We start from the raw sequence: 13,816 nt of genomic DNA, 5'->3' as shown, positions 1-13,816 counted from the left end.
TCTCTCTCTCTCTCTCCCTCTCTCTCTCTCTCTCTCTCTCTCTCTCTCTCTCTCTCTCAATTCAATTCAATATGTGCTTTATTGGCATACACTTGTTTACAATGTATTGCCAAAGTGTAGTGTTTACATTGAATCTAGAGCAGATGTGTATTAAAAGAAATAAATAAATGCATGTATACATAATTAAATAAAATAGAACATCAATTCTATGAATTCTAGAATTCTATGAACAGAATCAGTGTGGTGTGTGTTTTTGGGTGCATCACGGTCTCTTACTCTCTCAATTCAATTCCGTTCAAATCAGTTGCTATTTCCTATCATGACAAAAAAATAATTTTGTATGGCCGAAGCATTGAGACGACAAAGAGAATGCTTTAGAACATCTGAACAATTATTCATACATTATAACTGATATGTAATATATAACTAATATGGAAATGTCATACACCGTACAGTATATACACACAGATACATATAAGAGAATAAAGATTACAATACAGAAGTCATGTCCATTTTTGTCCAGTGCTTCTCCCTCTCTCTCTATCTCTTTGTATCTCTCTCTCTCTTTATCTCTCTTTGTATCTCTCTCTCTCTCTCTCTCTCTCTGTGTGTCTCTCATGTTTCAGGAAATAACAAGCCCCCCTCTCTCTCTCTCTCTCTCTTCTCCCCTCCCCCTCGGTGCATTTCCTCCTCCCCCTCTCAGGCACAGCTGCCAAACCCCCCCCCCCCCCCCCCCCCCACACACACACACACACTCGCTCATCTGGAGGAGTGGCAGACAGCGTTAGGGAAGCGAGCGGATCCCCGTCCAGTGCTCAGACGAGCATCCCTCCTTTTTAAGGCCCGTCGGGTCCCGTGTTTCGAGCTTCCTCACCTTATAAGGATCAGACCCGGCTGACTGGAATGTCCCAGACGCTGGGATGATGATGAGGAGGATGGTGAAGACGATGGGTTGTTCAGGACTCACCGATGCGGATCTGGTTTAGTTTGAGTGGTTCTGGAGTTGAGTCTGCGTGGTTCTCATCACTCAGCAGGTCAGCGGGTGAGTCTGTGCGTTGTAGAAAGTAAATAGTTGAGAAAACAATGAGGAAGCTTGATGCATTTCTTAGTTCTTCTCAGTATGAATATTAAATTAGTTTTTCTACATCCAATTCCGATTGTCTTATTTTTCTCTGAGCTCTTTACAACAAATAACTAACAATGATAATTAATCGCAATTAATCACATCCAAAATAAAAGTTTTTGTTTACATACTGTAATATGAGTGTTTACGGTGTATATTTAATATGTGTATGCATATAAATACAAACATATGCATGTATATTTTTTGCAAATATTTACATGTATATGCATTTATATTCTTATATTTTAAATGCGTGTAAATATATTTAATATGTAAACAAAGCACATTTTTCTTAAATATACACATGCAAATGTTTGTATTTATATAAACATAATATATACAGTACACGCATATATATTATGTAAAATAAACTCTTAATTTGGATGCAATTAATCGCGATTAATCGTTTGACAGCACTCATTTTTATGTAGTTTCACTTTTTCATAAACTGGATAAAGTGCAGTTGCATTTCATGCAGTGTGTGTGTTATAAGCCCCGAGCTTCATTGTTCGTGGTTTTCTGAGAATCATGTTCAGAAGGATGATATTTCAGCTAGAAATCTTTGCGTTTGATAACTTGACAGGCAGGATGGCCGGAGAAACGTCAGAGTCTGCTGTTGTTTAGGAATGAGGTTTCTCACAGGATGCTGGAGTTTACTGTACATATGATGGCCAGTTATTCATTCCTCATTCAGTTTGAGGGTCTTCTGGGGGCTTTCAAAATGCTTGTTTGCTCTCGTAAACTTACAGTCTCTCAATCAAAAGTGTTTTGCTTACTCATGATGTTTTTACATTTTTAAGAAAGTCAGTGCAAGTCAGTGTTATTGTAGTATAATTTATGTAATAATTCTGACATTTTGAAGTAGCTGGTATTTTTATATATTAATTTTTTATTTTAGTTTATTTTAGTATTTTTAATAATAACATTTCTTATCATTTGAGAACTTGAAAGTTTTTTTTTCTTTTATTCATGTTTTTTTTTTTTTTTTTTTAGCTTTATTTTAATTGACAAAGTTTTTCAGTTTTAATCTTTAGTATTTATTTCCAGTTAATAATTTTAGTGCTTCAACTTAAACTTGGTTCTGTTGTCTTTTTAATAGATGCCACATGGAGAGACTTTACATACTACATAAATATTATATATTTAATTTCTGTTTTGAAGTAGCAATTATTATTATTATTTATTATTATTTATTATATTATTATTTATTTGTATATTATTATTTATTTTATTATTGTTTAATTTTCAGTCATCTTTTTTTGTGCTTTTGTGATTTTTATTTACTTTTTTATTTATTTGTTATATATTTTTCCATTTTGGTTTAATTCATTTTTTTTTTTTCAGTTTTAGTTCAGATTTGTGTCTTATCTATTTTCAGTTACTCCCCATAGCTTTAATGTTTCAACTTATTTCATTTAGATACCAAGGTAACATTTCTAGTTTTTCTTCTAATATTTATATTTTATTTTAGTTCAGCTTTATTTCAATTAATAATGCTCTAGTTTGGTTTTAGTTGTGTTTTAATTATTTATTTATTTCCAGTTATTTTATAATAATAAAAAGTCTAATAATTTCTAATTAATTCAGTTAATTTATTAATTATAGGGCTTTTTTCTGTTTTTTTTTATTTACTTTCATTTTTATTTAATTTATTCTATTTCTGTTTTTAATGTAAGTTTTTATTAGCAAGAATTGCATGTGTTTTGCTGTGTCTTTAAGGCATTGTTCTGATTCTGCACCCTTCACAGTGCGTACTTGAAGTGCCCTTCGTAGTAAGTAGAGCAGGTGATGCTCTATTTGAGATGGGACAGTGTTCCCACTCTTCGTCTGATTGCTGTGTGTTTGCATCATTTGTAGTTTGTTGAGGTGATTCATTAAGATCGGCGGTGTTTCTCCTTAATGGAGGATGTGATTATCTCTTATCAGAAACACCAGAAACATGCAGAAGCGTCGGTCGAATGCTGTTCTAGTTGTTTTTGGGGTCATGTGTGACTGTCGGTGAACGTGTGTCTGTTTGTCTGTGTTTGTCTCTGTGGGCCGATGCCATGCTGTAACCTGTCGAGGCCTGAGCAAATATGCCCCCACAGCTCCTCCAGCTGACCTCTGACCTCTGACCCCAGCTGCCGCAGAGCTGATTATGTCGTGTATTATCTGACGTATCAGCAGACGGTCCGCTTTGACGAGCTGCCGGTCTAGAAAGTGACGGGATGATTGTGTCATCACGGAGGCTTGAAACACCTGAAGTAGTTTTGGGATGATGTCAGGATTGGATGACAGCTCTTCCAGATTCAACCTGCTTTATTTGGTCAAACAAAATTATTTATTTATTTATTTATTATAAACAGATGGCAGAAAACACATCATGTTGGTTTTCTTTATTTTATAAAAGCACAACGTTTTGTTGATGTTGTGAGTGCACACAAATAAAAGTAGACCCTTTACAGTTATGAATGATGCATTGCTCTTACATTTATGAGCAAAAATGATGGCATATCCTCTGAAAAAAAAGCATGTGCTTTTGTGTTTTGGGAGAAGGGGGTCCAATAGCGCTCGTCAATGTCAAAATGATCAAGATGGCCAAACAAATCAAAGAATGTGGGTCTTACTGTCACTGTCACAATGCAACTACAGTTCGTAAAAAGATGTAAGTAGTACAGTATTAGAAGACTGTTTTATGATAGAAATGTTCAGCTACTGACAGTAATGGACTATTTAGTGATGCTAACTACTCAACTTTTTATGAATTTCGCAGTTTTGAATTGAAAATATGCGATCATGATTCATGTAGCCTAAATCATAAATTAAAGTGGCAAGAGACATTTGCATTTTTGACTATAGACATAGTCTACGAATAAGAGTGAATGTGCACATTTTAAAATAAATGTTATTTTCAAATAGTGTAAATTGATTACGACTTCATATGAAGAGTTCAGATGCAAAAGCATCTAAGTGTCATTTGAAATTTTCTTTTAAAATTATCATTTTTATCAGGCTCCCAAGTGTAGGTTCAGTAATTACACTTTAATGGCAATGCATAGTTTCTTTTCTTTCCCATTACAGTAAAATAACTGAACATAAACAAAGGAGTATGAGAAAATAATCATTTTAGAAGAAAATTTTGGATGGCAATTAGAGGCTTTTGCATCTAAACTCTTTATATTTAACTACAAACCTAGAACTTATTCTTGTACGTTTTTCCTTTCTACATGTTATCTTGTTTTTTTCATATTTTTAGTTTTAGTATAATATTATAATGCCATTCATATTTAACAAAAATTATAATTTAATGAAGAAACCAATCCTGTGTGTGTGTGTGTGTGTGTGTGTGTGAAGCTTTAAGTATTTATCAAATTGTCTTGATTAACAATACCTTTTAGCACAATTAGAAATCACAAGATTCATAAATTTTTATGCTTTTTAAATCCATCCAAATGATAAACACCGATTACTTTATAAAAACGTAAAGAGAGACCAGATAATAATATTAGAGCCAAATAGTTAATTTACTAAAAATGTTTTATCTTTGTAATTTTTATTATTTTTCTCGCACAGTATAAATGGTATTATTTATTAATTTATTATTTTATTTACTTTTTTATTTAGATGTTTTATAAATTAACATTATTGTGAATCAAAATAGAGAACAAATTATAAAATAACAAAAATACTAAAATATTTTGTTTATAATATTAAATAATAGTGTGTAGTTCTATTTTGATGAATAGTTCACAATTGTGTTAATCAAAATAGAAAAAAATCTAAAATATAGTTATATTAATCATTCAGTAATAATGTAGAAAGTAGGGGTGGGCGATATCTCGATATTTAAAATATATCGAGATATTTTTTAAACACGATATGGATTTTGACATATCGTATATATCGATATATTGTTTATATTTAATTCTGATTCCGCCACTTTGCTTCTTTGCCTTCTCTGTGCTGTGCTCGCCCCTGCTCGCTCGCCCGCCGCCTCCTTGCTTTTGTCCCCCTCCCCTCGCGTGTACAGAACTAGTCTAAAAAATAAAAAAAGGACAACTGGCTCCATTATATGGAGATACTTCGGTTTTAAGGCGTAGGGCGAACAGCAGGCAGATGTCTACTACTGTAGGGCCCAATGATTTCCGCGATGCAGAAAACGCGGAGGGAATCGCGGAATCCAGTCATAAAAACGGAATTTACAGTTTAACGCGGAATGTCACGGAATTTGTCAGATTTTGAATTAATTAATCAAAAGTAGGTCATGCATTTAAATCAAATCGCGATATGGACTAATATCTGCAAATATTAACCCGGAAAAGTCTATTTAAATATAAATCCTGCATGTTCTGCTGTCTGTGTTAATGAATGGCGCAAAAGCGCATCTTCATTCATTAAACACATGGAAGCGCGCGTGACGCTCGCGGTCATTTCAATGTCTTTCCTCTCACTAAATAAAGATGTGAACACATGAGGAACATCTCCAGAAAATAAATAGTATAAAAGTATTTGTATTTGTAAAAGTATTTGCCAGAAATCTATAACTATTGTTGAATAGTAAGTAAAAAATGAGTTATTTTGCATCATTCATCAAAATATACAAAAATATATTAAACATATTAATTAATATAAGTCTTAATATAAACACATAAAATATAGTATACTGTACATTTAATATAAATAAAGATTTCTTTGAATATTAAATATTTTTTTGTCATTATTTCACATAGTACTTGACTGTAAAGCATTGTGACGTGTGAGTGAGTTGCAGCAGGTGTGATGTTGCTCAGGTATCTGTGGTATAGTCCTTAAATTGGTCTCGATTAAGAACAGCTTGAGAGATCCCAGCTGAAGCGTCTGTTTTCCTGCAGCTCATCTTCAGTATTACCTAGACCTGTCAGCTGTCAGAGAGACACAATGCATCATGGGAATTGGGAAGTGTCGGGTGTTTATGGTGTCTAGTGTTTAAGAAAGGATCTGGTCTTTCATTTAATAACAGACAGAAGTGTGTTAAAGAGGTTATATGATGTTGCTAAAAAGAACATTGGTTGGTGTAATTAAACGTTTTTATGTTGTTTAAGGTTAAAAAAACACATTATTATCCACATACTGTATATTATTGTTTCTCCTCTTTGCCCTGCCTTCTGAAATGCATCGATTTTTACAAAGCTCATCGCTCTGAAAAGTGAGGTGTGTTCTGATTGGCCAGCTGTCCAGTGCGTTGTGATTGGCCGAATACCTCAAGCTCAGCAGACTCAGTCCAGCTGTTCTTCTCATGCACATCCCATCATCTTTCTCTTTTAGCAGTTCAGACAATGTTCTGTTAGGAGTAACTGAAGAACTCCAGATAATGATTTATTTCACATCGGTGGGAGTATAAGGCACGTTGATAAACCGAATAACGTACGCAAACCGTTTTGAACGATTCAGTTCGATTTGGTTCACTAAGAAGATTTGGTTAAATAGAATGATTCGTTCACGATCCGGACATAACTAGATGAGACAAAACCAATAAAACCCATTACAAACGAGGCATTTGTTGCATCCAGTGGAGACATAATTACTGATTATAATGACTTCTACTGTGTTTTTACACGTTGTGTTGTGTATTGCGCTGCCTAAACATAAAACCACGTCTGCATTTGTGATCGGAGAAACGATAAACAACATGCGCTACTCTACACTGCTCAAAACTCAGGTTTGTGTCATCAGTGGCAAATCCTTTATATAAACGTACTCTCAGGCTGTGAGTCAGAAGCACCAGACTGAACTTGTGAAGTAGGAACTGCCTCACTGCTGGGAGCTCATAAGTGACTGTTTTGAAGTGCCTTAGGCAGCAATTCCCATAAAGTGTGTAGTTGTGTTGCATTGTGGGATTGCATTAGTTATGAAGGAAGCATTAAGGTTTGTGAACAGAGCTACTGCTTTATGCTTAAATCTCTCTCTCTCTCTCTCTCTTTCTCTTCCTTCCATCTGTTCTTTATGCATTATATATTTGCCCGGCTGTTTTTAACCTGCTTCAACACCTCTGCTCTCTTCCTTCCTTTTTCCTGTGCTTTTATTTTGTGTTTGGCTTTGAAAAGTGTCTCTTAAATTATCTGCTTGGATGTATGAAAGGATCTATCTTTCTGATGTTCCATCCATCCATTATTATAAACAATCAAGTATTTTTTATATTATATAAAAAATGTGAATAAATAGTTGTGAGTGATTCATCAAAGTGTTCTATTTTGATAAATCATTGTGCATTAATTATCCAAATTTTTTGCATTTTTTTTTTTTGAATAGTACAAATTTTATATTTTGATGCATCGATCATATTTTATTTTATTTGTTTATTTATTGCAATCAAAAGCAGATACATTTTAAATTCATATGCGGTGAAGGAAGAGGCAGAAAAATCATAAGAACTTATGTAAATCCTCCATTTAACATGCAATTTACACAATATAATGGAATAAAACTAAATGAACATACAGAAATATATATAGATATATCTATCTATCTATCTATCTATCTATCTATCTATCTATATATATATATATATATATATATATATATATATATAAATATATATATATATATATATATATATATATATATATATATATATATATATATATATATATATATATATATTATTCTTTCGAACTTTTCCGGAATTCGGGTTGTATATCAATTAATTTATATATATATATATATACAACCCGAATTCCGGAAAAGTTGGGACGTTTTTTAAATTTTAATAAAATGAAAACTAAAAGACTTTCAAATCACATGAGCCAATATTTTATTCACAATAGAACATAGATAACGTAGCAAATGTTTAAACTGAGAAAGTTTACAATTTTATGCACAAAATGAGCTCATTTCTATTTAGATTTCTGCTACAGGTCTCAAAATAGTTGGGACGGGGCATGTTTACCATGGTGTAGCATCTCCTTTTCTTTTCAAAACAGTTTGAAGACGTCTGGGCATTGAGGCTATGAGTTGCTGGAGTTTTGCTGTTGGAATTTGGTCCCATTCTTGCCTTATATAGATTTCCAGCTGCTGAAGAGTTCGTGGTCGTCTTTGACGTATTTTTCGTTTAATGATGCGCCAAATGTTCTCCATAGGTGAAAGATCTGGACTGCAGGCAGGCCAGGTTAGCACCCGGACTCTTCTACGACGAAGCCATGCTGTTGTTATAGCTGCAGTATGTGGTTTTGCATTGTCCTGCTGAAATAAACAAGGCCTTCCCTGAAATAGACATTGTTTGGAGGGAAGCATATGTTGCTCTAAAACCTTTATATACCTTTCAGCATTCACAGAGCCTTCCAAAACATGCAAGCTGCCCATACCGTATGCACTTATGCACCCCCATACCATCAGAGATGCTGGCTTTTGAACTGAACGCCGATAACATGCTGGAAGGTCTCCCTCCTCTTTAGCCCGGAGGACACGGCGTCCGTGATTTCCAACAAGAATGTCAAATTTGGACTCGTCTGACCATAAAACACTATTCCACTTTGAAATAGTCCATTTTAAATGAGCCTTGGCCGACAGGACACGACGGCGCTTCTGGACCATGTTCACATATGGCTTCCTTTTTGCATGATAGAGCTTTAGTTGGCATCTGCTGATGGCACGGCGGATTGTGTTTACCGACAGTGGTTTCTGAAAGTATTCCTGGGCCCATTTAGTAATGTCATTGACACAATCATGCCGATGAGTGATGCAGTGTCGTCTGAGAGCCCGAAGACCACGGGCATCCAATAAAGGTCTCCGGCCTTGTCCCTTACGCAGAGAGATTTCTCCAGTTTCTCTGAATCTTTTGATGATGTTATGCACTGTAGATGATGAGATTTGCAAAGCCTTTGCAATTTGACGTTGAGGAACATTGTTTTTAAAGTTTTCCACAATTTTTTTACGCAGTCTTTCACAGATTGGAGAGCCTCTGCCCATCTTTACTTCTGAGACTCTGCTTCTCTAAGACAAAGCTTTTATAGCTAATCATGTTACAGACCTGATATCAATTAACTTAATTAATCACTAGATGTTCTCCCAGCTGAATCTTTTCAAAACTGCTTGCTTTTTTAGCCATTTGTTGCCCCCGTGCCAACTTTTTTGAGACCTGTAGCAGGCATTAAATTTTAAATGAGCTAATTAAGTGGATAAAAGTGTAAAATTTCTCAGTTTAAACATTTGCTACGTTATCTATGTTCTATTGTGAATAAAATATTGGCTCATGTGATTTGAAATTCCTTTAGTTTTCATTTTATTAAAATTTAAAAAACGTCCCAACTTTTCCGGAATTCGGGTTGTATAATATATAATTTTTTTGTCAGATTATATATATATGACAAAATAAAAACAAATATTAAAAACAGAGATGGGGGAGTTTTTTTGTGATTGTGATGTTAGATAAGAACTTGTTTTTAGAGTTAATAGTTAATGGTCTATGTTGACTTTTTGGGTCTGTTCCTCACACAAACTGATCATGTCATCTTAAGACCTATATACTAGTTTTTCAGTACTTTTCTTTCATTGTATGGAAGCAAGCAGCTTGAAGATCCTTTAAAACCTTCCTTTGTGTCGAACAGAGGAGCGTAATGTGGGTTTGGAGCGACCTGAGCGAGTCACCGGTGACAGAATATTCATTTCTAGATGATCTTTTGCTGTAAGCTTGTTGAAAGCCGTTTAAACGGAAGCTTTTATGTGGTATAGAGGATGGGTTTAGCGCAGACAAAGACCTTCTGAATCCCAGGGCTTCGTTCACAGGAACAGAAGACAAACAGTGTGTTTCAAATGACTTCAACAAACCTATAAAACCTCACTGAACTTGACCTTTACATGCCATAAACATGCCATAAACTTGTAATCGCAGTCTTTTATTTCTATATAAATAAAATTATATTTTTTTTTTATATTTTTAGTTTTTGTTTTAATTAATTTTTATTCATTTTGTTTTGTGCTTTTGACATTGATATTAGTTAAATAGTTAAATATTATATTTTATTAATTTAATTATTAATTCAGTTTTAGTAATTTAATGAAGAAGTAAAAGTTAAAGTACTAAAATTATTAGAAAAATGTTAGAAAAATGTAAAAATGTAAGCTTATTTCAGTAAATTGCCAAGGCAACATTAAGCCGATTTTTTTTCTTTTAAGTTTCAGCTTTTCATTTAAAATAATTTTTAGTCTAGTTTAGTTCTTCAACTTAAGTTAAAGTGCTAAAATTACGAAACTAAACAAAAATATAATATTAACATTAGGAATTTTCTTTTCAGGTGTAGTTTTAAAACTAAGTAAAAATTAGAAAGGTTGCCTTGGTTTTTAAATGCAATATTAAAAATTTAAATATTAATATAAATTATATACGATAATAATAATAAAAACATCTTTAAAATTAGCAAGCAGCATTTTTTAAGGTTTTCATCTAATATTTTATTTTATTTTAGTAAGTCATTTTACTGTTTCAGGTTTTTAATTTTAGTTTATTTTAGTTTAGTTTTAATTATTTAAATTCAAAAATTCAAAAGTACTAAAATGACTAAAACTAACCTAAAATAAATCAAATGTTAATATTAGGAAAATATTGCCTTTATTTTTATTTCAGTTTTAGTTTTAGTAATTTTTGTTCTCAGTTAAACTTAAATGAAAATTAGAAATGTTGCCTTGGCAGCTAAGTGAAAAAACCCCACAAATGTTATTTTATTATTTAACATTTTATTTCTTTATAATTGTATTTATTTAAAAAAAAAAAAAAATTTTTTTTTAATTATTTTATGGTTCATTTTGTTTTTGTATTTTAATTTTTTTTATTTATTTTTATTTATTCGGTTATTGTTTATTTTATTTTGTTTACCTTCTTTTTTAACCGTTTTATTTGTGACCGATAGCCACTCTGTTCTGACTGCCGATTGTGTTTGTCTGTCCCTTTCTGTTTTATTATTTAAAATTTTATATATATTTTTTTATTTTATTTAAAATTATTGAATCGGTTTTATTTTATGTTATTTAATTTAATTTACCTTCTTTTTTAATCGTTTTCCTTTCTGACCGATAGCCATCCTGGACCGTAAGAGTGTTCTGACTGCCGCTTGTGTTTGTCTGTCTGCAGGTGGGATGTCGTAAATCTGTCGGGTGACTCTGGTGCTGATGGGAGCTGCTTTAGCATCATGAGCTGCCATGATGCCGGAGGGCGCCGGCGTTACGAGGACTCAGAGTTCACGTTGCACGTGTATCCCGGCGCTCTGTCCGAGGGCACCATCTACTGCCCCGTCTCGGCTCGGAAGGTGACGTCAGCGGCGGAGGTCATCGAGCGCGTCATCGAGCGGCTGCAGCTGGACCGCGCACGCTTCTACGTGCTCGCTGAGGTCAAGGAGTTCGGCGGCGAGGAATGGATCCTTAACCCATGCGACTGTCCCGTGCAGCGCATGATGCTGTGGCCGCGCATGGCGCTGGAGAACCGGCTGGCCGGAGACGATTACCGCTTTCTGCTGCGCGAGAAGGATCTGGACGGATCCATCCTCTACGGAAACCTGCAGATGTGGCTCCGCGTAACTGAGGAGCGGCGGAGGATGGTGGAGCGCGGACTCCTCCCGCAGCCTCCGTATGTCAACGATCTCTGCGCGCTGCCCGATCTAAACGAGCGCACTTTGCTGGAGAACTTGCGCGGACGCTTTCGGCAAGAGAAGATTTACACGTACGTCGGAGGGATCCTGATTGTCGTCAACCCCTTCAAGTTCCTGCCCATCTATAACCCCAAATACGTTAAGGCAAGACACTGCAGGCAAAAACACCGCGTTTAATACATGTATTTGAAATACTGTTTTGTATTTGAATGCTTTTGGAAAAAGTAATTGTATTTTATTGTATTTTAAATGCATTTAAATCTAGTATTTGTGTGCTTATTGATACAAGTAATCAACAGTCTAATAAAGAGTTTATTTGGTAAGAAGTATTTTGAAAATACTAAATACTAAGATGAAATGTCTTTAAATACAAAATCGTATTTTAGCAATCGATGCATCGCGATTCGTATATCGATTCTGAGATTATCGCAATGCATCGTAATCCTCTCTGGATTCTGAGCTTAGTTTTGCCTAACGGCCGTACTCCGCTCACTTACAGTTCCTGACACACACCTCTTTAACGTAAAATAATCATTCATACAGTTTAAAAAGTTTGATGCGAATTACATGGGTGTTCATAGTAGGCAGTTGACATTAATCTCACGTCATAAAAGCCACCAAGTACATTTAACCACTTACATGATCCAGCCGACGCTTTTCTTTGTAAGCGTTTGTGGTTAAGATCTAGATTAGAGCGCCATCTGCTGTTCAAAACTAAGCTACGAATTGTTTTGAGAGTAAATCACGATGCATTCCGATAATCTCAGAATCGATCCACGAATTATTGCCCCAGCCCTATTTTTAATGCACATTTGGTTTTTCGTGAAGTATTTTTCAATTTTACACTTTTAAGTGTTTCTTTTATAGCAATTATTGTATATTTGTGTCTGAAGATTGCAGTCTATATTCTGAAGGTTTTTACAGAGGGACAGTTTTTTGTAATTCTTAATGTAATAAATCAACTGTGTAGCTAATTTATTTTCCCTGTTCACCTGGGGTGTCTCGCCTGAAGATGTACGATAAGCAGCGGCTGGGGAAGCTGGAGCCGCACATTTATGCGGTGGCCGATGCGGCGTATCACGCCATGCTGCAGAGGAGGAGGAACCAGTGCATCGTGATCTCAGGAGAGAGCGGATCAGGAAAGACGCAGAGCACCAACTTCCTCATCCACCACCTGACGGCGCTCAGCCAGAAGGGCTTCGCCAGCGGCGTGGAGCAGATCATCCTCGGGGCTGGACCTGTGCTGGAGGTAAGGGCTTTATTGATAATAAAGTGTGGTTCGGTGCCTCGTTTTGCTAAGGTGATCCTTGAATGCTGGTTTTGCTGTCTCTATGTATTAATTGAAGTAGGGGTGTGCGATGTATATCATTTGCGATAATATCGTATTTGTTGTTTTAACGATTTTGCGAAGTATTTTGCAAAAACCAAACACAACTACAGAGTGCATGCATTACGTGAAGTCTAGAGTAGTGCGAGTGTGTTCTCTCACTGCATGCTTCGGTCTGTTAAAATACATTAAGAATAATCTCAAATTCTAGACTTGGGGGCAAAAATTTATATATTTTTGCTACTTCATAAAGTTAATTAATTTCACACAAAGAGTGCCGTTTTTTTTCCAAAAATCACTGTGATTACAAATGTGATATTGATCTTTTACAACGGCTCAGTAAACTAGAAGTTAATTAAGATACTTACACCATATTGCCTGTTTTTGCTCTATTTCGACAATAAAAATTATTCCAAACTGTGAGGAACATGACTGTAATTCGTTCCTGAATGAATCAACCGTTTAAACGATTCAGTTCAATCGCTGTGACTCACTTATTAACAGTGACTTGCTGCCACCTACTGGCGGTTTTGATTTCAGATCTTTTTACTATTTGATTGATTTATAATATCAGTATTCGACGTTTTGTTTTATATATCAAAACATTATTTAAGCAATTGCAATTCGGTTAAATGCATTCATGTCCTGCATTAAACAGTGTGTAAATGCATCTAAATGCCACTTCAGAAGCAGCTTCTGTGTTTCCACTGTGTTTCCAGTGTCAAATATGAAAATAGTGTGTCAGTAATGCAAATGAACCACATCCCAGAA

The 13,816-nt window shown here is 34.8% G+C and overlaps 1 protein-coding gene across 1 annotated transcript in view; it reads left to right on the top strand.

Annotated features, from left to right (window-relative positions):
• Positions 1 to 13,816, top strand: part of myo9ab (myosin IXAb) — a 97,877-nt gene that overhangs the window by 14,713 nt on the left and 69,348 nt on the right. The window contains exons 2-3 of the mRNA XM_059535921.1: positions 11,205 to 11,862; positions 12,731 to 12,967. Of these exons, the coding sequence (XP_059391904.1) occupies positions 11,205 to 11,862; positions 12,731 to 12,967 (895 nt within the window). The remainder of the gene's footprint in view (positions 1 to 11,204; positions 11,863 to 12,730; positions 12,968 to 13,816) is intronic.

This window comes from Carassius carassius, chromosome 43, assembly GCF_963082965.1.
Source record: "Carassius carassius chromosome 43, fCarCar2.1, whole genome shotgun sequence".
Classification (NCBI taxonomy): Eukaryota; Metazoa; Chordata; class Actinopteri; order Cypriniformes; family Cyprinidae; genus Carassius; species Carassius carassius.
This window is presented reverse-complemented; position numbering and strand designations above follow the sequence as displayed.